Here is a 24,588-nt window from a genome sequence, read left to right as displayed (position 1 = left end):
GTCAATTCATATTTTGCTTGTTTCCAAATATTTTGTATCATAATCAAGCAGGGCTGTAAAAAATGGATAGAAACTGTGTTTCATTTCATTGTTGATTAATTCTTACAGGTTTTATACCATAATGGATATCTCTTAGGGACATAAAGAGAAACATATATTGAATTGATTACATCTGTCCTTTCCCAAAAGATCTGAGTCTGATCAATACAAAGAACATATACTTTCTTATTTTTTCTGAACTTACTGTGGTAATCATTTCATAATACATTTAAGTCAAATCATTATCCTGTACACCTTAAACTTATAGCACTCTATGTTGATTATATCTCAATAAAACTGGAAAAATTAAAGATAAGGCATTAGCAAAGATTTTTATAAACTTAAGTGCTGTCAGACTTAAAGTAAGCTACCGAGTCAGAGGATGTGGTGTATAACGAAAAGAGTCAAGAAACTTCAGTTCCAATGCTTGATTTTGCATAAATCACATAATAATCTCTTAAGGTCCTCTGCAGTCCTAAAAATGGATTTGCAAGAAATGAATGGGTTCAAAAACAAAAACTACAGTTTATATGGATTATTTGAATAAATTTGAAAAAACTTTTAAAAATTATGACAAAAAGGAGGAGCAAATAATCTAATTTAAGGATTAATGTAGTTTCTCTAACCATAGGATCATATTTAGCTCTGAGCTTCCTAGTAACGAGGGCAAAAAAGACATCCTGATTATATACCCTGCGCTAAAAAAGAAATGGAACACTTAGTTCTCAAAAGAGAAAATTTTTCTTTAGAGGGCACCTTCGACCTTTTTCAATCCGTGGAGTTCTGCTTTTATTTGTTTTAAATATGGGGTATTTATAATTTAGTTGAAGAAAATGTTCTAGGGCTTAATAAAAAAAAGAAAAGTTTAAAAGAAAACTGGTCAGGTCCAACTCTTTCACTTTCACAAACAAAAAGACAAAAAGCCAAGAAAAATAATAACTCACCTACACTTACATGGCTACAAAGCAACTTCACGATCTTACCTAATCCTAACTTTTACTAATTTCTTTTTAATACTAAGAATAGCCCTGTGTCAGCCACAATAAACAAACAAACAAACAAATAAATAAATAAAAATAAGAGCAGTAAACTAATTAAGGAAACCTCATAGTTCGATTTGGTATTCCATGTTTCCCCTTAAATGAAGCTTTATACATGTAGCTTTACACAATGATCCGACAGGAGTTCCTGGCCTTCTGATCTACCCAAGGACACAAGGGAATTATTAGGTCACAGATGTTCGCTCTGCAGCAGACTGACCTACTCAGCTGTAAAGTCAGCCAGCCTGCAGAAACCAAATCACTCCAGCACATGGTCTAAACAGTGGTTTGCAAAGGAAGGGGAAGCAGCTCTGGACATGTGCTCACTGCAAGAGACCTTTACTTCTCAATGAGTAAATTCTAGGGAAACAACTATAGAAGCTAGATATAAGTATTAATGTAAAGAAATCTGTCCTGAGCAAGAAGATGCTCTATGTTTATCCATGTATGTAAACTCTAAGTTTACTAACTCCCTGGAAAATTCCACTCAGGCTTCCATTTTATCCTCTTCCTTTCAAAGCTGGATATGGCTTTCGGCACCCTTGCTGACCACAAACATGGAGTAGATGCAGTTAACACAAAACTTGCAGGGAAGAATGTCTATGTGATGCATGTGTATAATTTCAGATTCCGTGATGAAATTACTATTTGCCAAAAAAGCAAATTCCTATTTCTTTTATAAGTTAGAATTACAAAAATCCTTTAATTTGTTGCTTCTTATTTTAAAGAGAGAAAATCTGTTTTCAACCCCTTTCCCTACAGTTTGGGATATGATATTTTCAAAGGAATCTACCACAACTGAGTTAATGACGGTAAAACTGGTCAATAACGTAAGAATATCTTTCTTCTAAAAGCAGTTTCCTTTTCCATATAATAGCAGCTAACATGTTTTATTAAATAATTTTTTGGATTGTAAAGGAAATCAGTAAATCAACAATTATTAGAAATAACTTATAATAAACCAATAAGCTAAGGTATACCTGTAAAATCTAAAAATTAAGCTGATACCAAGTTATTTACATGGCTGCACAATACTTCTACCATGAAGTTCATTATTTCTTAAATTGCTCTCTAAAAAATTAATCCCCGACATGCGTACACACAGCTTTACGAAGTAACATTTCTCTGTGAAGAGCAAAATAATGTTCAAATGGTAAACACACCACACCAACGAATAAGAAAACTTTAAAATGGTAATTTTCCAAAGGCCGGTTTTCAAATGGTAAATACTTTGACCACACCAACAAACAAGGAAAAACTGAGAGACAAGATCAATCCTAGGGGCTCGCTTGGGTAAAAGAACACCCTAAATGAACTGAGTGCCACGTCAAAATCCCTCTGCCAGATACTGCTGCCCCGAGTTAGAATCGTTTTAGAAATTTAATAACCTGCTACTGTATATAGGAAATATATAAATGTTCATTTCCCTACAATCCTCTACAATTTTTCTGTATCCTAAAGAGTCTGCCTTTACATAACGGTGATAAATGTTTAATTGCCAAGCAACCCGTTATTATTTTCTCTACTGAGCTACTGATTTACTTTACTAAAATTAATATCTGTTGTCATTATAATCACAGGAAGTCCAAAGGATAACTAACTCAGTAGTAAAATTCACCTTTGTTGCAGTTTTTGCTTTCAAACCTCCGTTCTCCGCAACGCTGAGTTCCAGTTTGCCATCGTCCTTACTCCCTATAGATTTCAGTCCTTGCAAAAGAATATCTCGTAAATTTTGATAAAGAGGCTTTTCGACATAGTCCAATAATTTCACTGTTTCCATGTATTTAGCAATTTCATCTAAAAAAATAAGAGAATTATTTTATAACTTTTTTAATCATAAATACAACATATTTATTTCTTCTAAGAAAGTAGTTTGTGGTTATAGTCAAATTAAATGCAAACATATATCTTGTTAAAATATTTTTTCCAAATCACTTCTTCAATGAAAAGTATGCTTTTCAACTCAGTAATTGTCAGATAACTCAAAAAATATATTTTGAGATACAATGTAAAAACATTTTTGTAATAGTAAGACAGTAAGGCAGAAGACATACTTAAAATGTAAACATGCACAAAAATAACTCCCATAGTCTTAAAGGTATCAAAAAATACAAAAAGACCTAAAGATTATTAAGTAAAATGTGCTTAAGTACAATGAATAGCACAGCCAATATATATATACATAATTTTTTGCTTTGTGTAAACAAAAAATAAAATATACCAAGAAAGAGGCAGGGTCTGGTTTTCCCATAAAAGAGAAAAGTCAGCTTCTGAATGATGAAGGGTTTGCTCTACACTGAGGCAGAACCGTCTCTAAAAGAAGGAATCATACTAGTCAAGATCAGTACCTTTCAGCATCAGAACTCCGTCTGCAGGCTCCTGATGCGCACATACGTCCCCCGCCCGGCCCTCTCCCCGGACCCCCAGACCTGTACATACACGGCCTCATACCGTGGCTCTTGGATGTATGTATAACTGTCACCTCAAATCCCAACAAATCTAAACCTAATCTCCTGAACCGCCCCTAACCCTGCTGCCTCTACGCTGTTCCCTGTCTCGGTTACCAAGAACTCTGTCCTCCCGGCTCCGCAAGCCGAGAATATTCTCCTCCCACACACCACGCCCAACCTCTCAAGAGATCCTGTGAGAGCCCCTTACACACACGACCGTATACACGCACTCACACGCACAAATGTTTATTAAACACTCACTATGTGTCAGGCAGGATTCTAGATTCTTGGGATACAGGAGGAAAAAAGAGACAAAAAAATCTGTCCCTTCGACTTTCTTAATCTGATAACAGGGGATCTGCAAAAAGCCTAAAACAAACGTCAGCAAGCACAGTGAAACTGAACGCTTTCCTTCTGAGGGGACAATGGCAAGGATGTCCACTTTCACCACTGCTATTCCGAAAGGTCACGTGTGCTTTTACCAGGACAGGAAGGCAGGGAAAGAACTAGAAGGCACAGTGGAATAGGAGATATAAAACAGTTCATTCACAAACATGACTGTATGTAGAAAATCCTAAGGAAACTATTAAAAAAAAAAACTATAGGTGACTTAACAAGGTCACAGGATGCAAGGTTAAGTCTATAAATACCTACTTTTATTTCTATAGACTAACAGCAAGCAACTGGGAAATGAAATTTTAAAAAATACATCCCTTGTAATAGCATCAAAAGCCTCAAATAAATGAAAGATAGGCAAGATTTTTTTTTTGCAGAAACAACTATAAATCACAGTTGAGAGAAATTAAGTGAGACGAAATTGAATGGAGGATCCCCGCCCCCCATATTAGTGGACTGGAAGCCTCGATGGTAAAAGACATCAGTGTCCCCAACTGGTCTACAGTCAACGCGATCGCACCCGGAGTTCTACACACTGGCGACGCAGGGGATGTGCAGGGAAGGGACAAGGTGATTCTTAAATATGCGAAAGGCCAAGAATGGCAAAACCTCAAGGTCAAGTTTAAAGAACAACAGTGCTGGGGCTTGCAACTTCAAATAGCATAAGGTTAGAGCAGAAATCCCAGAAGAGAAACAATTAAGCAAAGGCTTGAAAAGACTTCTAAACACACCCACCGTCCACGTCTCAGTCCTGCCACTTCCTCTGCCTGCGCCATCGCAGAGCCTCCCAGCCTGCTCCCGCTCGCTCCCTGCCTTGCTCCCCTAGCAGCAGCCCTCAAAGCAGAAGCTAGCGCGATGTCCCTTAAAGACAGACAGTTCGTGTCACTTTCTACTCCAAATCTTACACTCTTGCTCGAAGTAAAAGCCAAGACCTTATTAAATGGCCTACGAGGACGCATCCTTCACACACACCAGGCACTTACGTTCCTTCTGCCCGCGAGTCTCTTCCCGGATTCCCACATGGTTCACTCGTTTCCTTCCTACAACTGCTCAGTGTCACCTCCTCAGTCAGGCCACCCCTGCCCACCCTGTTGTATTCCCTGCTTTCTTCTCCTCTCCCTCGTATGAACCACGTGATATCCTGTAAAATTCACTCATTTGGTTACCGTCTCTCTCTCCCAACTAGAGCCTTCGCTTCGTGAGGACAGGAATTTGTTTTGTTCACTGTCACATCCCTAGTGTCTCGAAAGGTCCCTGGCACACAGTAAAATTTCAGTAGAAAAGGTGAACGAATACATGAGATTTGGTCCCTTTCCTGAAAGCAATGAATAACTGAATGGAGCTCAAGTACTCGTGTAGCCCGCTTCTCGGAAGCGAAGTGCTTTTCTGATGACAGCGGGTCCCACACCTAAACGCTGACGTGAAGGGACAGTCCATGGACATCGTGACTTTTTTTTTTCTCCCAGAAAAAAAAAAAATCCCTGTGAATACGTAAAAGGTCTTTTCCTACCTGGCTTATTTTTCTCAGGAAAACATTTGTCCATCAAACCTGCAATATTTTCTCTGTATCTGTTAAAAATTAAAGAATGAGTCATTGTTTGAAGCTTGATGCCATAGAAAATTATTAATATTCAATAGCAGTAAACAGCACGTTGAGTAGCACTGTGTCACACCCTAAATATGCTTACGGACATTCCTCTAAGATAAATTACACAAGAGACCAAGGAATCTTACTCTTTAACACATACTTTCTTATTTCTACATTAGTATAAGTTGAAACTACAGTTCCAGTACAAAAATTCTGACTGAAAAACATTTGCCTTATCATGAGTTTGCCCAAAATAAGTTATTATAAGTCTCCTTTACCTAATTTTGGAATCTCTAACATAGTTAGGATCTTTCAAATTATCCTCCCAGGGAAGATGGCCGCTAAGCCACTGGATCATACAGTAGCCAAGTATTTCCAAGTCACCGCGTCTCGACGGGGCTGTGAACACAGAAGCAGCAGGATGAGCTTACCGAAATAATTTTTAAGGTATAATTTCAAGTATTTCTAAAGCAATAATTGTGCAACAGTCAACTCTACAGTCTTGTTTCTCATCATAAAATTTTGACTGCATTTAAAAAAAAGTATTGAACATTGGGGAGTATAAAAGAAATAATTACCTCCAACTAATAATTTAACTTTAAAACCCAAACTGGCAAACGCGAGAGTTTTCAAACTGAGACTATCAGTCTAGGAAACAAATTATAAAACAATGACATTTAATATTGCCCTTGGAAAACCTGAAGATATTAAAAATGCTGTGAGCTGTTAAGAGGGCCAGAGAACTGGGGGTTTTAGCACCCCACGGTGTTGGGCACGGAAAAAAGAAACGCCTGCTGAAGAAACAGGCTAAGAAACAGATGACAAAATAAAGTTTATCTGCTATAAAGTTAGAGCTGCATAAGAAACTTACAGACTTTTGTGTGCGTGGGGGCGGGGCAGGAGGGAAGGGAAAAGAGGGGGTGGGTGGGACAGGACATTCCGATCAAGCTAAATGTAACCAAAAAAGAAATGGGCGTTGCAGCCGATTGAACCACATTCACTGCTGAAAACCATGGTGTCTCCGAAGCCGAAGCTCCGGCAGGAACTGTCAGTCGCACAGGCACGGGGGAGGCTAGCCTCGCCCTCCGCCCCCATCCATCTTGCCTCTTCAGTCTCATCTACTTATTTACTCATGCGGAACCGGGAACGGTGCAGGCATCTGGTGGAAAACATCAGCTGTGGTTTTTGTTCAACTATCATGGACGTACCCACGCCATTGTGCGCGTCGATGCTGGTGAATTCAATAGTGCCATCGTGACATCTTTTGGGGTCTTCTTTGTATTCTTTGTGGATTCCTTCCGGGCAGTATCGATAAGCAAGGCCATAATCTACCAAGTACACCTGTAAGTTTCCAAGTACCAAGACAAACTTAAGGCAGAGTGAGGCACATACACCCCTTTAAAGGCCAAAACGAAGTGCTGGCATTTAAGGGTGACTTCACTATAAGGCCACAGCACAGCACCCAGACAAGTTAGAGCCTATATGCCAACAATGGCAAAGGCTTAATTCTGAAAGACTTTATTTAAAGAAAAATATTATATGGCCATGTAGCTACAGCCCAGATAATATCACCTGATTTTGTATATTGTTTACCTAAATATGTGCTATCATTAATCTTGTCTCCTCAGTTTGAGCGAGGATTATACACTCATCCTTTTTCTTACAGTCTGAAACAAAACTGAGCACAGAGTAAACCATCGACACTGCGACACAACTACCACACTCGTGTATGACCGCGAGCTTAGCCGGCACGGGATGCAGTAGTTTTCTATGTAGTCTTAGTAGTTTTCTAGTAGTCTTCTATGCCTCTGCTTCACCACTTATAAAATAATCAAAGACCAATTCGCTTCATAAAAATATTTCAGATCATAAAAATGATCTGAAGAACTTTTAGATGAGGCTCTTATCTACATTTAAATATTATATATTTAAGTCAAGTCTTCATAATTAAAACTAAATTTTAATATCATACACACACACATCTGTGGGCATGTTCGTGTGGGACTGATTAGCATCGAAAGCTAATAAATTTGGCTTTCTTCTATTCCATAGCCTCATATTACATCTCTAGTTCTGGATAACTGTCTCACCAATGTATGCAATTGGTCACGAGAGGGAACTGAAGTAAAAATATGGGGATGACCTGGCACATACATCTAATACTAAAAAAAAAAAAAAAAATCCCATCTAAAGATATGCCCAAATAAAAGAGCTGTAGAAATATTTCCATACAGACAAAAGGCAGCATGTTTTAGTCAACTACAAACTGAAATGGGTTGTATTTTTATTTATTATATAAGTCCAGTCTACTTCAATTAATGGAGTCCTTGTCATTCAGACTCTGAGCTACGTTTTGTTTGTTTTTAAGCTAAAACATGTGTTATACGTACATAGAGCCTTTATGGCCACCACAATGGAGATGGAGGAGGGGAAGCAGACATACGAGATCACAGAAAGAGAAGCCAAGGATAAAGGAAAAACTAAGCAAGAGAAAGTTAAATATGGGTTTGAGGAAAAGCAAAATAAAGTACGGACTATCGACACAAACACATTTATACTGTTTAAATATTCTTTCCTCATACAAGATCAAGTGAGAAGTGAGACACTGGAGAGCAGTAAGCGCAGTCACGCGCCAACGCGTGTCAACCAAACCTCGCTTAGGAGAATCATGGAAGCGGCTACACGAAAGTTACAGATTCCTTTACATTACCTAAACTAACCCAAATAAAGGTAAAATAACATTAGCTTTTCTCCTTTCCTTAAAAAGTAAAAACTACAAAGCAAATGTAATAAACTAAAAAAATGCAGATTTGAATTCCACACCCTAACTGTGCACAAATTGAGACAGCTAAGATATTTCTATAAACCAATTGATTTGAATAATCAACATGTTAAAGACCAAATTTTCGAAGTAACAGAACACTTTCATTTGATGGATTTCTTGAACAAAGGAAATAAAAAAAATGACAAAGCAGACAGGCAAACATAATTCATTGGTGCACTATATAATTTTAAGCTTCCACCCCCAAATAGCTATTTGAAATTCATTTTGTATCACAAGCACTTCTTCTGAATATTATTTAGGGCAAAATAGCCAACTTGATAAAGTGCCAAACAAATCCCATCAAAAATGTAGAATGTTAACTAGATAAAAGTGTCAAGAAGAAATGTTATTATTACCCTATCTACTTCAAAAAGTAAAACTTCTGTATGGGTTCGAAAGTTCAAAGGAACCATACATGTTTTCAAACAACAGGTTCTAAATAGTGGAAATTAAAGTTATAAAACTACCTGGTCAGGATTCTTGCAGCTCAGAAGAAGATTGGAAGCCTTGATATCTCCATGCACATACTCGTGCTCGTGAATATACTCCAGAATATCCAGCTATGAAAGCAGCACACAGGACAAATTAGTGCAGTGCCCGACACCGACCAGCAGAGGACCGAGCTTCAACACAACTAGCTCTACTGGATTAAAAACAAGAAGCATGTAGCTCACATACAATTCTTAAGCTTAGCTGCAAGACAGTTTTCCGAGAAAACCTTTTGGCATTTGCTTCATATATTTTCTGAAGGTCACTCCCAAAGCGATCCATTATCATAAACCTGTAACTAAAGGCAAATGAGAAAAGTCAATGAACAAAACATAACTCGGGAAAATCTACTTTGCAATGAGTACTCTTCTTTCGAAGTAGCTTTTCAAGACAATGTTTAGGAAGAGAGAAAAGGCAAGAAAGACAAACATCTGAAACAATTTCTTCTAACTAGAATTCTCAAGAGCTGAGAGAGCTTTCCTGGGGCCTCCTGGCCGCGGCCAGTACAGGAGACAGTATTCCAGTAAGTTACAGAGAGAATCCAACAGATTCTTTCACAGTAAAATAGAACAATCTGAGAATGATATCAGCGTTCTTTCTCATAGCTAATTTATGCTTCTAGATATTATCTTCCTGTGACCGATTTTCTCTATTTTTAAGGCACATTTTAGCATAGCAGTATTACATACCATTCCGTTAAAATCAAGATTGTCAAGAGATGCTGTAACAATAGCCGCATTCAATAAAATCGCTTAAACGATGTAAAAGGACTGTATATGAAATACTCAACAGACAAGATTTGGGGAAGAGGAAATACTCTTGAAAAATGCGAAGATTTTTGGTTTTGCCACAAACCAAATATGTCACCTTAGTCAAGTCACATCGCTTCTTCAGGCCCCAGTCTCCACGGACATGGGTGAGTGAGGAGGCAGGGCTCGCACTCCCTAAGGACTTTCCTAGCACTCTGACTCTAAGGTTCGGCAGCCACGCGCCATACGTCAGCGTGGCCCGAGAAGCATCGCCCAGCTGTGGTGACACGGCTCATCTTCTGCTCTGAGGACCACGTCAATCTTTACAAAGTTTCCTGGGTTCTGACTTGTCTAGTTAAATCACCCAATAAATCAATCGAGACCACACTCAAAATGCATCATGATGAGAAGTACTTCGTGCTCCAGTAAGTGGCAGAGCCACGCTTCTGACCACTACACCACACGTCGGCAGGACACAAGAATCCCACTTACAAGTTTCTAAGATAAAAATACGATATGACAAGTTCAACAGGGAAGGAAGAGCTAACGTAGAAGACCATACGCCAAACAAAGGATTCAGAATTCTATCCATTTTTGAGCTGGAAGAGAATAAGAGATCATCCCGTCTGAACATCTTTTAAAAAGTAATTAACGTCTGTGGAGGGAAAGTGATTTGTCCGAAGCCACACAATTACTGGCGCACGTGCTCATCCATGATCTCCCAGCACCTGGACCTCCAAGGTAACAGAGGGACAATTCTGACGGCCTGATTTCCTTCGTAACAACGGGTTTTCCAACATCGACGGATGAGCACACGTGTACGTGTTTGTATTTTACAAATGAGTGATGTGAGAGTGTGATTATTATAAAAATGTATACAAATATGCACGGGTAACAAAAGTACCACCTCTGTTGACAGTCTCAAAAAAGGCTAAAAGAAACTGTTCAATTCGACGAGAGATCTATCAACAAATCCCATCAAGGAGGTCTTGCTTCACACGCACAGGCCACAGCACTCGGTGACAGCCCCTTAACTGCCTCACCATTTCTAAACACACATCGCCTGGAGCGGGATTCTGTGTGCCGCACCTAAGTTTTTACCATGTTCCTCTGGGAAGGCATTTCTACCACTGAACAGTAAAATGAGAGTTATTCCTAAGTAACTCCCCTAAAGCAAAACCATCGAGGTACAACACGCCCTCCCAAAAACCTGGGTGAAACAATGCGAACAACAGGAAAATGTAAATCAATAGAAATAACTTCATAATGGCAGCAGATAACATTTTTATTCTGACCCTGTTCTCAGCACTATATACATATTAATTCAAATGAGTTTCAGGGGAAAGTAAGGCTCTCTGGTGGATGGGTGGGGCTGGAAGAACAATCTTACTTTCTACGTCTTTATTTCTGTAAGAACCAAAATGATTATTTTTAAGAGCGTCAACCTAAAAAGCAAATCAATACCTTGGAGGTGATTTCAGAGACACTTCCGGCAACTTCACGCTATGGAAGAGACAGGCTGAGAGGCAAGGTGGCCACTAGTAAATGGCACGTTAAAGGTAAACTCAGTGAGTCTGGTTCCGGGGTCCCTGACTCTGCAGCACCCTCTAGTCCCCACGGAAGTTCTCCCGCTGCGCTCCTGTCAGTCAGTGGACAGAGTCCCCCTTCCATCCCCACCAGCTCTCCAGGCCCTGGTCACTTCACAGGAGCCGCACGCACACGTGCACGCACACGCACACACACACACACACGCGCGCGCACACGTCCTGTTTAAGTGGCTGTTTTATCACAAAACGGGATAAGACTGTATAAGGTAAAATGTGCTTTGACAGTGTTGGCAACTTTAAGAAAAGGTGCCATTCCCAAAACAAAGGAAGGAAGAGAGAAAGGAAAGAAGGAAGGAAGGGAGGAGAGAGGAAGAAAGAAGGGAAGGCAGAGAGGGGAAAAGGAAGAGAGGGAGGGAGGGAGGAAGGAAAATAACAATGATGACTGCAACTAACATTTACTGAGCACATAGTATGTGCCAGAAAATCCCCCTTACGATTTACATGTTTTCATTTCATCTTCCCAATACTCCAAAAAGTAAGTACAATTATCCCCACCTTACAAGTGATAGAAATATGGAAAACTAAACATAACCCCGGAACCACGCCTGATGGAGCCGAGTGCAATCTAGTTCAGTGATGTTTAAATTTTATTGTGATATAATTTTTGTTGTTTAAAAAAAGTGTATCCCAAAATTCTGGAAGGAGGAGAAAAATTCTGTTATTCTACCTTTAAAATGCTCCAGTCCCCCCACCACACTGCCCTTCCAATCATTTGATAACGTGCTGTTCCTGAGGGGTACAACCGCTGTGCCCTGGAGTGCCACCACATGCTATCTGCTTTCTAGCAAGTCATCTGTGAGGGTGTTTCCTGCCCAAGTCCCCTCTTCACAGGCTCCGATACACCACGTAAACCAGTTCTCAAACGCCACCTGCACCATCCTGTCACCGTCCCTAGTTCAACACACAGGTTCCAAACCGCTCTTGCCTCCCTGGGTCTTCGAGATCCGCCTCAGTCTCCAAGTTCACCTCCTTCTCTCCTTCACACACGTGTCCTTCGCTTGCTAAGGAAGGGTGGCGGACAGGCCGCACGCGGGCCGAGGCCTGCCCTGCCCTGCCCTGCGTCCGCATCCCCCTCCTCGGTGATTCTCTGAACCAGGAGCTGTTCACATTCAACGGATGACAGACTCCTCTGAGAGTAAAAGCTAACATGGGTTTTACACATTTACCGAGAGCTTTACCTTTAATCACTCTTACTGAGCAGCTGTTACTTCATTTCACAGATGAGAAAAACAAGGCAAAAAAGGAATCACTCACCCAGGCACACGTCTTCAGGGACCAAACGCAGACGGACCAGGCAGTCTGGCTCTAGAAGCCTTACTCTTAAATTACTTCCTCAGTCCTTGATCTATACTATTTCTCCAGAAAATCTCATAAAATATAGAACCTTGTTCCAGCAAAACACATGTGACAGACACTGAGCATCACTTCCGGGAGTCTCCACTCTCCCTGGGGGACACGTGGCTCCACGAGGAGGCCTGCCAGGGCCCAGGCGGCTGCCCGCCCACACCGCGCCCAGCTCTCTCTCCTCTCTCACCAAGCCAGTTTGGCTCGCGCATTCCGTCCTCCTCCACGCAGCCAACACGTGCCCGGGCCAACCGCCGTGACCACTCGGCCCTGGCCGGTGACTGTTTCAAAATGAACTCCAATCAAACTCGGACTGAAAAACAGGACAGAGGTCAGTCTGCCACGAGACGCCAAGCCAAGGGATTCACTCTAGGAAAGTGACACCCACCGGAAGTCATCTTCTCCTGGGGGGTACTGTGTGCATGAGAAGCCACCAACTAGGGCAGCCACCTCAAGGCCACGCAGTCCGGGGTTGATAGAGAACACAGCTGAGACAAGGAGGACAAAGGGCAAGGTAAAGGGACCTGGGCCCTTGCTAGTTACCTACGAGCTGAACCAAAGTTTTCCTTTATTTGCTGGTGAAAGCATTCAAATCCCACAAATCCCAAACTTCAAAGCTCAGCAACCAGCCTCACTCCACACACTGCCACTCAACTACTGAAAAGGTATCGATTATACATCAATCTACCAGAGGTTTTCTCCTACTCAACTACGCCAAAACATCCTCACCATTTTCCAAACTCCTAAGACCCACGAGAGTCGGAATCACACAATTTTGATGTAACTGTTCTGTCTCACACACGTTTCGTGCTAGTCTTCCCTCCTAGCCGGACTGAAACCTCACAAAAGGCAGGACGCTGCGGAGGGCAGATGACACATCCAACACGAAAGACCCAGCTGAAGCCGAAGGGCTTCCTTCTACATAAGGGATGTGGAGTTTTTTGTTTGTTTGCAGGACAGATCTGGCTCTGTTCCTACTTGTCAGCTGGGCTGCAGCCCGTGGCTGCAGGTACAAGCCCACCCCCCACCCCCGCCCCGGCGAGAGGCGCTGCCGTTTCTGACATCGAGTCACAACCTGTCCTGTGGGAAGCAGAGGGCAGCACTAACCCCTTGCTCACCTGTCACACCCCCGCTCAGCCCAGAGGAGGCCCAGCAGCACTGCAGGTGCTCAGGGAGAGATTCTTAACTAAACCGACTACAGTGACTGCTCAGAAAAGGGAGGAGAGAAACAAACATGTATATTTTTACCTTTTTCCATTTTTATCGTGTAGACCAGAACCCCAATATTTAGGAACACCCAGGTACTTCAGTTTATGGGTACGAATCCATTTCTGAACTACAAATTAAAACAGATGCTTGTGATTTCAATTCTGTTGCCGTAAATAATCTTTTAAATCATTAAGAGTAAAATGTACTTATACCTATAATAAGATTCGCTTTTATTTATTCATAAAAAAGAAAGTAAGCAGTACATTATAACAGATAAAAAGTAATTCAAAGCATTTTTATTAACCTACAATAATATTTTATCCTGCCCTAAACATTGTCTTTACAATTAAAAATCTGCAAAAAACATTCTTAAAAAAATCAAACCACAGTACTGTGGTTGCAATTTATAGCCTTAATTATGTAAATGTTTACTTGCTTCCTTAGAAAGACTTTTCAATTACCCCAATCTCAAAGTTTTTTACCTCATTCTAAAGTCCCCAACTAGGAAATCAAGCTCTAGGAAAGATGGGAGGCTTCCTGGAGAGACCGTCAAGCCTCTGTGACAAGGAGACTCGCTGGATTCTCAGAGGGGTGAGGAGGAGTGGGAGGGGAGGAGGAGGGGAGGAGGGGAACAGAAAGGGCCCAGGAGGCAGAAAGAGGCCCTGCTCTCCACCTGGATAGTCTGTTGCCAGTTCATCAATTCTGTACCCCGTCCACACCCCCATCCCAAGTTATGTTCTCCAGAGTTTAAAAAATACTCAAAAAGATTTGGAGATCCTTGAGCCATACTCATGGATTAGATTTCTCAACTTTTAACAACATTTCCTAAATCATAATTTGTTTATTAACTTTATTCTACATATAGATACACATGAAATCTTACAATAAACCCATTAAAAGACCGAAATTCTTTTATACAAATCTCATTTAAATAGGATACATTTATAAAGTAAAATATAAAGAACCATAATATAAGATCCAATGTTTTAGTCTTGTCTTAAACCAAAAATACAACGAACAGTGGTCATGTTAAAAGCATAATGTGTTATATTTCTTACTTTGCTCTGGTTTGGCAGCTCGCTGGTAGAACTTTAATTCAGTAAAAAGAGGTCCATTGTCACTGGGTTCCTTGAAAATAGGAGTTAATTAGTACTAGCAGTAGTTAAAATTACTGAGTTATTTTCAGTGAACCTTCAATAAAAGCTAATAAATCAATTTTTCTTTCCAAACGATGAAGGTTTGATACTTAAGTTTATAACTATGTTGAAGTCAAACCCTTTAGAAATATTTTCAGTATTCTCAGAATAGTCTGTAAGTCTTATATTTCTCTCCAGTTCCAATTTTATAAGTGATAAATTATATAACATTAGATGAACAGCTCAGTCTTTGCTGGAGTTTAAGAAAAACCTTTAAACTTATTTTTATCTTTATTAAGCAAAAACCAGCAACCATGTTAACCATTTCACCAAGCGGCTACAAGGTATTTTTGAGATTTAATAAAATTTCAATACTTGATTTAACCAATTCGTGGCAAAATCCCATTGCTTTCCTGTTTCTCATTACAGTTATACACAGCTGATCAGGACTGGCAGAAACCGAACTTACCACAGAGGGTTCTGGAGCTCCAGAGGAAGCAAGTGCTGCCCGTTTAACTGCATCCTTTCCTGCCTGACACCGACTCCCACACGTCTCAGACTAAGGAGGCGTACAATTTACTTCCCACACAGCTTAGTATCAAGGGGAAAATGGAGCTCGATAACAATTGTTTCCCACCAATTTTACTGGACTAGTCGTTTCACATTTTAAGGGACATTAACAACTAAAATTATTTGCAAAGAGCTATATACTCACAAAAAGGTATTTGTCAAACAAGAAATATCAGCCCGTTAGGAGTTGTCTTGTTAAATAAATATGAGGTTGGAAAGAGCTTATAATTTCATGCACCTTTTCAAATAGTCTGATTAAAATTGGTTAGTATTTATTCAATGTTTGATATTCTGTGTTATCTTGTTTATTGAGAATCTTGTTTACTGAGAATTTTCAAAAGATTTTTTTGAAAAGCATCGAAAACTGCAAATCAAAAAACTAACATTTTTCAACTCCTTTTAGAATTGCTTTTCTTTCAGGAAGAATGAGGAAATTTTTAAACAGAATATCTATATAGCTGTAGTTCAAGTATCAGTAGAATATCAGAAGTGATAAATGAGGGCCACTACTTAACTGAGAAAATATTCGTGAAAATATATAGTTTTCAACGACTGGAGATGCCTTTTGCAAATGCATAAAATATGTCCTTTTTAAAATTTTTTTTATTCACGATTTCCTCACTGTCATAGAAGTTAATTTTCCTCCTTGAGGTTTAAATATAACCACTATATATGTGCAGTCCTAAAATATCAGATACCTTGGAATTCAAAAAATAAGAATCCCAAGTTAAAGTACCTAAAGGAAAACTGAGAAGCAACCTGCAGAGTAAGGCAGGACCTAGTTAAGACAGAGCGTTCGACAGCAAATGGGCAACACATATGACACTTGGATCAGAACCTGACAGTAAGCAGGCCTGTGTGTTACAGGTAAGTCTACTTTTCAGCCCGGTCTTAGAAGAGATTGGAACTCTAGGGTTTGGCGCGTCAACACTGCTTAATAAGTAGAAACTAACCAATATACTAAGGTGCGTGTGAGCACCAAACCCCTAATTTGCAGACTGGGCACCTTGATTTTTGCTGTGCCCTGTGGCTCCTTTCCTGGCAACAGTGATAGCTACACAGACACGTGTGCATGTTCAAAGCCTGCAGCCTGAGAACAGGCGTTCAGCAGGGGTCAGGGACTCAGTGAAAGACATGAAGAAATGAAAATTCACAAGAAGGAATTTTGGTAAAGTTACTCTCCAAAGGCCAACTTTTAGACTAGCTCATTAATATAATTCGGGTTCAAAAGGGGTTTTCCTAAGACAAATTCTGGCTTAATACGCATCAGTATAAAATTCTGATTTATTCAGTTTTGACCTATGTCATATCAACTTCAATTTTCAAGCTTTCCATCAGGCAATAATTCATTAAACTTATAATAATGAGAATCAACCTATAAATCAGGCTATTATAATGAGAGCCCCACTACACTGAAGGCTCTCTGAGCTCATACCATACTTTTTCTAATACAGCAAGACTCCATTATAACAAAATAAAGGAGCTACTTCCTTGGCATTGCACGCTAGCCAAAGCTAGCTATTTCTGAAGAAACTACCTTAACTCATAACTAAAATTTTATTAACATATTTCAAATCTAAAATACTCTGCCAACGCTATAATAGCCAAGATTTAGAAAAGAAATCAGGACTGACATTTTAACTAGAATATCACTAAACGTTTCTTTAAGACTTTTAAGTGTCAAAATGAAGATGACAACAGAAAAAAAATTAAAATGTGATACATTTCAATGGCACCATCTAAAAGCAACTGGCTGCCATTTAAAAATGAAGCTGTATAAAGTTTCTCCTTCCTACCAAAAAATGATGATGTCTGAATTGAAAATTCAGGTCACTTCTCATAACATCAGTGAGGGGACATAAACATCAGTCTGCAAACTTCTTTCCACAGCACTTCGAAATACAGGTTTAATCAGTTCAAAAGGAAAGTGACCTTGACATAAAGAACTATTAGGACACAAGATCCACAAGCCTGACTTCTACCCCTCCAGTTCTGCTATTAGCTCAATGACATGACGACAAAGGCTAAGTGTAATTGAAAGAATTATTATAAAGTCTGTAAACAAAAAACCTCAAAGAGAAATTTTTCTCCTTGCATTATCCAACTTATTACCAATTTACCATTGCTCTCTGCGCATGCATTTTCTTGAAATAAAATACACACAGTGTCTCTCAGTTATCTAGAGACGGAGAGCACAAGGCTGCCACCCCCGGTGTCCCAGTGCCACAACTCCAAAGCTGCCCCATAAGTCAATAAGGGGTAAGACCCTAAACAAAATCAGGCACATTCGTTTGACAGGAGAGAATATATTTAGTATTTACCTAAATACCTATGTTAAATATGTATGTCTTAGCTTCATTTCAAAGCCAACTGTAAAAAATTTGTGGGTTAACTATTTGGAGCCCTTTCATAGAGCAGGTATGCATATGAGCAGCTACCAACATTTTTGACACGAAGATGGAAGCCCCACCAGAAGCACGGGGTACCTGCAAGCTCCCATGCCAACACAAGGACCCCAAACGAAGACAAACACACACACGCATGTGTGGTCAGCCGAAAGCAACCACGGTGGCCTGTGCGCCAGGCTCCACCCGGGGCTCTCCAGGCGGCTTCACCAGACACCCGCCACCAGGTCGCACGTCCAGATTCCGATTACGCTGCCCAAGTGGGGCCAGGAGCCACTGCTCGCTATGCTGCTTCCTTATCAAATCTAACGTCACATTAAAAAGCAATCTGCCTCTGATTATTTCTTACCATTTGCTGAGGTTTTCTCCTCTAAAGATAAAATACGTGCTCATTTTATAGAAAACTTGGAAATACTTTGACATTTTCTTCACATACATAGTGATTTTATAAAACTACCTCTACTCTGTAGTTTTGTATCGTGCTTTTTATTTAGTAATTAATTATGAAATTTCCCCAAAGTGTAGTACCTGTTCTTTGAAAACATGATTTTTAATAGCCCTTAATGTTTTATATGACAAATGTTCATAAATAGTTCAGATTTTAATACTGGAAAGATCTGATACTCATTTTATATGTTTATGTTTGATGAGCCATTTCAATTTTTAATATTATAAAGCTCTGAGAATAAAAGAATTATGGAACAGGAATGGACAGAATTCTGGCATAGCATACCACAAATGAAGGCAGATTATGAATGGGCCCACTTTAAAAGGCTAGCCAAGTAATGGAAGTGGGTGGCATTAAAGTTAAAAGGTGGTGAGAATTATGGCTAAAAAGTTTTCAAAAGAATAAAACAGGCATTTAAGGATAGCATGCAGAAAACAAAATTTAAAATAAGGTCCTTATCATGAACTAACTCGACATCTAGTTAGGGAGATAAACACATAAAAAAACTAAAATCAACTAATGACATGAGGATATTAGCACATGAAATTATAAAATAAATGGAAATAGAATGAATGCTGCAGATTAAAGGGGTTCAGAAGAGACAGGTATCAGAGAAGAAATGAGCAAACAGCAGTTACTAAACTCTTCCTTAGAGAAGAAAGAGAAAGCAATATTGTTTTGTTTATGGCATTCTTCCAGGACCGCAAACTACGACACTGAGAATGTTACTGAAATATTAAATGCAAAAGAGAAATCAACTGAATATTTATCACTGTCCTAATTACAACGAGAAGGAGTAATATAGGCTAATGGAAACAGGACCAAATTAAGAAACAGGAGAGGCAGAGTCCTGAACTAGGTTTGAAAACAAATGGCTTTAAACTTAGAAATGCAAAGTAATTTGCTACCTTAAGCAGTTAGGCAATACCTGTTACCACACACTTTTTTTGCATAACTCTGTAAGCAAAAAAGGTAATAAAAGTTAAGTTACATCTAATGACAACTAAACTACTTAAAGTTACCCATAATAAAGGATATCATAATTCTAAACTAAAATTCAATTTAAAGCAGCTCAGGTTCCACAGAAGAAGAGAGACATGGTTCCACACCAGTCCGACCTCTCAGGCATGGCGCCGGCGCAGCTGCCCCCCAAGACCTGGAAACGACTGGGCAGGTGTAACCAACTGCAAAGCGGTCAGAGGTAACCATGTTTTTTGAACCTCAAGATGATGAGAAGTCATAAGGGGCCTTCCTTTCTTCTCACGGTGGAAACTTTTTAAAGAGCCTAAGAAGAAACTAATCTCACCCATATATATTAATATTTTAATTTGTTGTGTCAAAGCCAAATGCAGATAATATTCTGAAATTCCATGCAAATGGCCCCACTTAATGGGAAGAATTTTCGTTCCTCTGATATAGCATCAAACTGATAATTTAAAAAAGAATGTTATTCGACGAATGAGAAAGAAGAAAATTCTAGAATCAAAGGACATGAAGAGAAGTGAAATGGCAGAGAAACACACCACTGACACAAAGTTCAAAGTTATCGATTTTACTTCCACTTATGGGTGTGATGGAGCAACTGGGACCCAATTTGCCCTCCCACCGTAAAGAAGTATAAAAATTGGACGAAATGTAGGAAATTACTGTTTTCAGACATTAGACAAAATAGGCAGCATAGAACAGTGGCCTCTAAAGTTAGGAAACAAGCGAAGCGAGCCCCATGACAGCCCCGGCTTTCCTCAAAGAGGCACTGGGGTACTGTGGGGGGAAGTGGGGAGACCAAACGCAGCGCTCCAACAACCCTGACACCAAAACCGAACCAGATTAGAATTTTTTTAATATAGAAATATTAGAGAAAAATTAAAGACCAATATCCCTCATGAACAAACATGTAAAAATCCTTTACAAAGTATTATTAGCAGGTCGATTCCAACATCACATAAAAAGCGCGATACGCCATAACTAAGTGAAGTGTATGTTAAGAATACTAAGTTGGTTCAACACTCAAATGTCAATCAATATAATTGCCACATTAACTGAATAAAGGGAAAAGAGTCCTTTGATCCATCTCAACAGATGCCGCAAAAGCATTAAGAAAGTAGCCAAACTACAGACTGGGAGAAAATATTTACAACACATATATCTGACAAGGGACTTATAACCAGAACACCTCTCTTACTACTCAATCATGAAAAGCAAAACAATCTTGTTATCTAAAAAAAGGGGGGAAGGATTGTCAAAAGCCTGAGGAGGTAACCCACAAAGGAAAATGTACGCATGGCCAAAAAGCACAATGGGAAAATGCTCAAAATCAGTCTTCGGGTAACTGCAAACCAAAACTGGAGCCACCGCCACGCTCCCAATGTCATGGCTACATAACACACCAGGCTGAACAACTCCTGGCACCAAAGCGGCCATGGCACGCCCAGGACGCCCGGGACGTCACAGGTGCATGTGTCAAGTCACACAGCCACTTTGGTGGAAATCTGTCCGGTGCTTTCTTTAAAATTTAAATATATACTGCCTGCCCCTATAAGCCAGCAATTCTATTTCTAGGCATTTACCCAAAAGAATAAAAACCTCCATCCGTCAAAACGCTATACGAGAATGTCTACAGAAGCTTTATCGTAACAAACTGTGGGACCCACGCAAAGCTCTACCAACAGAGAGTGGAGGCAAACTGCGATGTGCACCACTGAGCGGTTAAGACTGAGCAGACAGCTGGGACGCCATCGGTGCGCATGAGCCTCGACGACGCGGTGCTGAGCACAGGGATCAGAGACGAGACACGACATGCTGCAGAGAGCCACCACGTGCCGCGGTAGAATCAACGACCGTGCGCAGCAAGGAAAACTCAGACAAGAGGCTGCCGCCAAGGGTGAAGGAGTCGGGGTTTGAGCAGACGAGGACACGGGGAATCTTTGTGGGGTGACGGAAATGTCCTATATTTTAATCGGGGTGGCAGTTACACGGGTATATGTACTTGTCAAAAAAGTATCCAAACTGTTTACTTAATATCCAGATATTTCCTTGTAAAAACTATGCCTGAATAAAAAAATGTCAGACACAATCACAAAAACGATTCGGATCCAAGAGTTAACTCAGAGGTAATCAAATATATTCCTTTTTGAAAAGTGAGTAAAATAAAAAACAAACCAAACCAAAAAACCGTGGGGTGATTCTAATTCCAGAGTTCTGTAGCCTATGGGGGAAAGAAGGAAGCGTGGGAGACGTGGTGGTGATTTGCCCACAAAACAGACCCGTTACCTCTTCTGTTTAACAGACACGTTCTACACGTGTATTAAAGAACTCGAGAGCGGAGTTACAAATGTTGGCGAGCAAAACAACACATAATACACGGATAACAAAAAAAAATAGTCGTTAAAATGTCTTTTAGTGTACCAATACATAAACTGACCTGGCTATCCAAGTACGCTTATGTCAGGCGGATGCTGTCAACTCTTATTCATTTCAAATTAATTTCAATGACAGTATAACCAAAGAAGTTCCAAAGTGATCACAATTAAATATATAATTTATTTACTAAACTGGAAAAGGAAGGGAAGAAAATTGGAAATAAAGAGAAGAAAATTGACCAAGTAGAAGTTCAGAAACAAATGAAAGATAAAATACAACAAAATTTCAGTAAAGAAGTAGTCTTACAGGATGTAAATACAAGAAGCATCTCATCTGCTGTTAATATAGCTGAAATAAACAGAATGAGCTGAACATTTTCATTCCACATCTGCATACCTCTGTGCTTTCTTTCATTTTTCCCGAAATACCAATGCCAGTCTAAATCAAAAGGCAGGAGACGGCCTTTTTGAACTCAAATTATTTAAAACTATAAAGCTGCTTTTGTAGCTCATTAAATATTTATGAAATATTATTATAATGTAATACCTTACGGTTTTAGTTATCAAAAAGGATGTTTTACAAAATAAATACAGTACTACACTAAATCAACAAAAAAGAAAAAAAAAACAGCTCAAATATTTTCTTACCACTTTGACAACACAGGGTGCATCGCTGCCCACGGATTTTGAAGAATTCATATCAGCTGTTTGAAAAAGGGTTATACGTAATATCAGAACAAGAAATAGCATCATTATAAGTAGCCTGTTACTAAGCTTTTATTAATATTTAGGTCTGTATATCGATAACCCCTTAGAATAAATTTCAGTTCCCAAATATATGTTTCAGGATACCATTACAGTATATTTCATTAGTTTAAGCATTCTTTTATATTTTAACATGTCTGAAATTGGAATGCATCTTACAATGGCTGGTATCTTCAATTCGATCATCAATTAAGTAAGGAAAACCCTGAGTTAAAGATTTCTTTAATTCAAAAAAGTATGCATGGCCTTTGATATGCTAATGTATGTTGTGAATTCCTAAGAGGATGATAACTGATGTGATTTCTTAAACTGAATAAACTAGGGAATCCTTTTAAGTAGGAACATCAGGAAGGTAAAAAAAAGAGGGAGCTAAAGCTCCAAAAAGCACTAGTTTGGGGGGGAAAGCTCATCTAGACGTAGGATGCTAGCACTAGACCTCCAAACTGCCATCCAGAATAATTTTAATGTGGCTGTCATTTTATGTCACGCACGGTTACCCTAGAATACTGAGCTAAGAATATAAGGTTGTCTATATTCATTAAACAAATATTTTTACCTACTGTATGCCAGTTTCTAAGAAACTGATTCATCGGTGAACGGGAAAAAAGAATCTCTACTCTTATGAAGCTAACATTTCAGTGGTAGGACACTGACAACAATTAAAGTATAAACTACGTTTGATGGTGATAAGTGCTGTAGAGGAAAAACTAAGCAGGAAAGGAAGGGAGGCAGTGTTGCAAAGAAGTAAGAGAAACCTCACTGACAGGTGTCACTGGAGAGGGGGCCTGACTGCACGGAGGGAATAAGCTGTGTAAATATCTGGGGGAAGAACATTCCAGGCCAACCAGCACCATGGCCCTGAACTGGGAGCCTCCATATGTTTGAGGAAAGCAAGGAGACCAAGATACCTGGAAAAGAATAAGCGAGTGGCAAGTAACGAGACAGACCAGAAAAGCAGCAGGAAGCCAACAAACACAATGAGCCTGACAGGTGACATAAAGCGGTTACTATACGGATGAAACGGAGGGCCAATGGGAGGTTTTGAGAAGAGGGCTGCCAAGATCAGACTGTGCTTTCTAAAACATTCTTCCGGCTGCTCTGTGGAGAATGGGGTGAGAGATGGTGGTGGCCTGAACCAGGCTGGTGGCGGACAAGGTGGTAGCGGGAAGTGGTCAGACCGTGGACGGATTTTCAAGGCAGCAGGAATGAACTGGATTGGGAGAGGTAGCGGTAAGGAGGACTCTGGGTTTTTGGCCTGAGCAACTGGAAAGAGGAAGCTGCTGCTTCCTAAGATGAAGAGAACTGCAGGAGGGGCTGGTGCTCTGGGGTGTCTGAGTCTGAGATGCTTATTCAAAATCTACACTATAAATATCAGTATTCTGAGAAAGAGGTTGCTTGAAAAAGGGTTCCTCTAAAAATAAAATTTTATAAACCTCCATGGCAGAAATTAAATACTTAAATAAATAATGAACTAACTGAATCAAGATTAGAGGTGGAGTAAGAACAGAGAATGGAAAAGTTGGTGAAATAGATCAAAAGCAAAAATGAATTGCGTTGTGTCACTATAATATTCTTGGTGAAACAGGCAGCTTTAGAAGTAATCGGGTAAAATATTTTTTAAATCAACAATTTAGTTAACCTACAGAATCTCAGGTTTCCACAATGGGGCCCCAAAATTTTCAGGGTAAATATGCTAATATGCAGGGTAAATCAGGCCTAATATGCAGTTTGTAGGTCATTCTCCTAATTCTACTATGATGACTATTAGGATGGTCTAGAAAGGAAAAGAAAATCTACAACTGTTAAAGATCTAAAAATCTCTAAATTAAACCAAAACAAAGGGAGTAAATCCTAACTGGGTACAGGTAAGGAAAGAAATATGGCTTACTTTGGGTCTCAAAAGAGATTCAGATTATACAGAATACCTTAAAAATCCAAAGCCGCAGTGCTCACTAACGGCAATATTACAGGTACCTGATCCTCTTTTCCTACTGTGACTAAATGAACCACCATCTCCCCCACTCCCATGTCAGACGCATTTCTGCCTAACCACACAGTAACAAGCCGACTACAGATATTAGAAACATCCTGTAAAAGCTCATAATTGAGAAATGATTTTGATACAAAAGTACCTAAATCTTTGGACTGACAATTCATTGGAAGCAGTCAC

The 24,588-nt window shown here is 39.7% G+C and overlaps 1 protein-coding gene across 9 annotated transcripts in view; it reads right to left on the bottom strand.

Moving 5' to 3' along the window:
* VRK1 (VRK serine/threonine kinase 1) overlaps positions 1–24,588 on the bottom strand; it is a 62,936-nt gene that overhangs the window by 13,241 nt on the left and 25,107 nt on the right. For all 9 annotated transcript variants that reach the window (XM_039884178.1, XM_039884184.1, XM_039884179.1 and 6 more), the window contains 9 exons: positions 22,302–22,357; positions 14,794–14,863; positions 13,775–13,862; positions 9,016–9,124; positions 8,805–8,897; positions 6,722–6,854; positions 5,792–5,912; positions 5,436–5,494; positions 2,698–2,876 (listed from right to left, as the gene is read on the bottom strand). In XM_039884178.1, coding sequence (XP_039740112.1) covers positions 2,698–2,876; positions 5,436–5,494; positions 5,792–5,912; positions 6,722–6,854; positions 8,805–8,897; positions 9,016–9,124; positions 13,775–13,862; positions 14,794–14,863; positions 22,302–22,357 — 908 coding nt within the window. The remainder of the gene's footprint in view (positions 1–2,697; positions 2,877–5,435; positions 5,495–5,791; positions 5,913–6,721; positions 6,855–8,804; positions 8,898–9,015; positions 9,125–13,774; positions 13,863–14,793; positions 14,864–22,301; positions 22,358–24,588) is intronic.

This window comes from Pteropus medius, unplaced genomic scaffold (assembly GCF_902729225.1).
Source record: "Pteropus medius unplaced genomic scaffold, Ma_sr-lr_union100, whole genome shotgun sequence".
Taxonomy (NCBI): Eukaryota; Metazoa; Chordata; class Mammalia; order Chiroptera; family Pteropodidae; genus Pteropus; species Pteropus medius.
The sequence above is the reverse complement of the archived record's forward strand: the minus strand, read 5'-3'. Positions and strand labels throughout refer to the sequence as shown.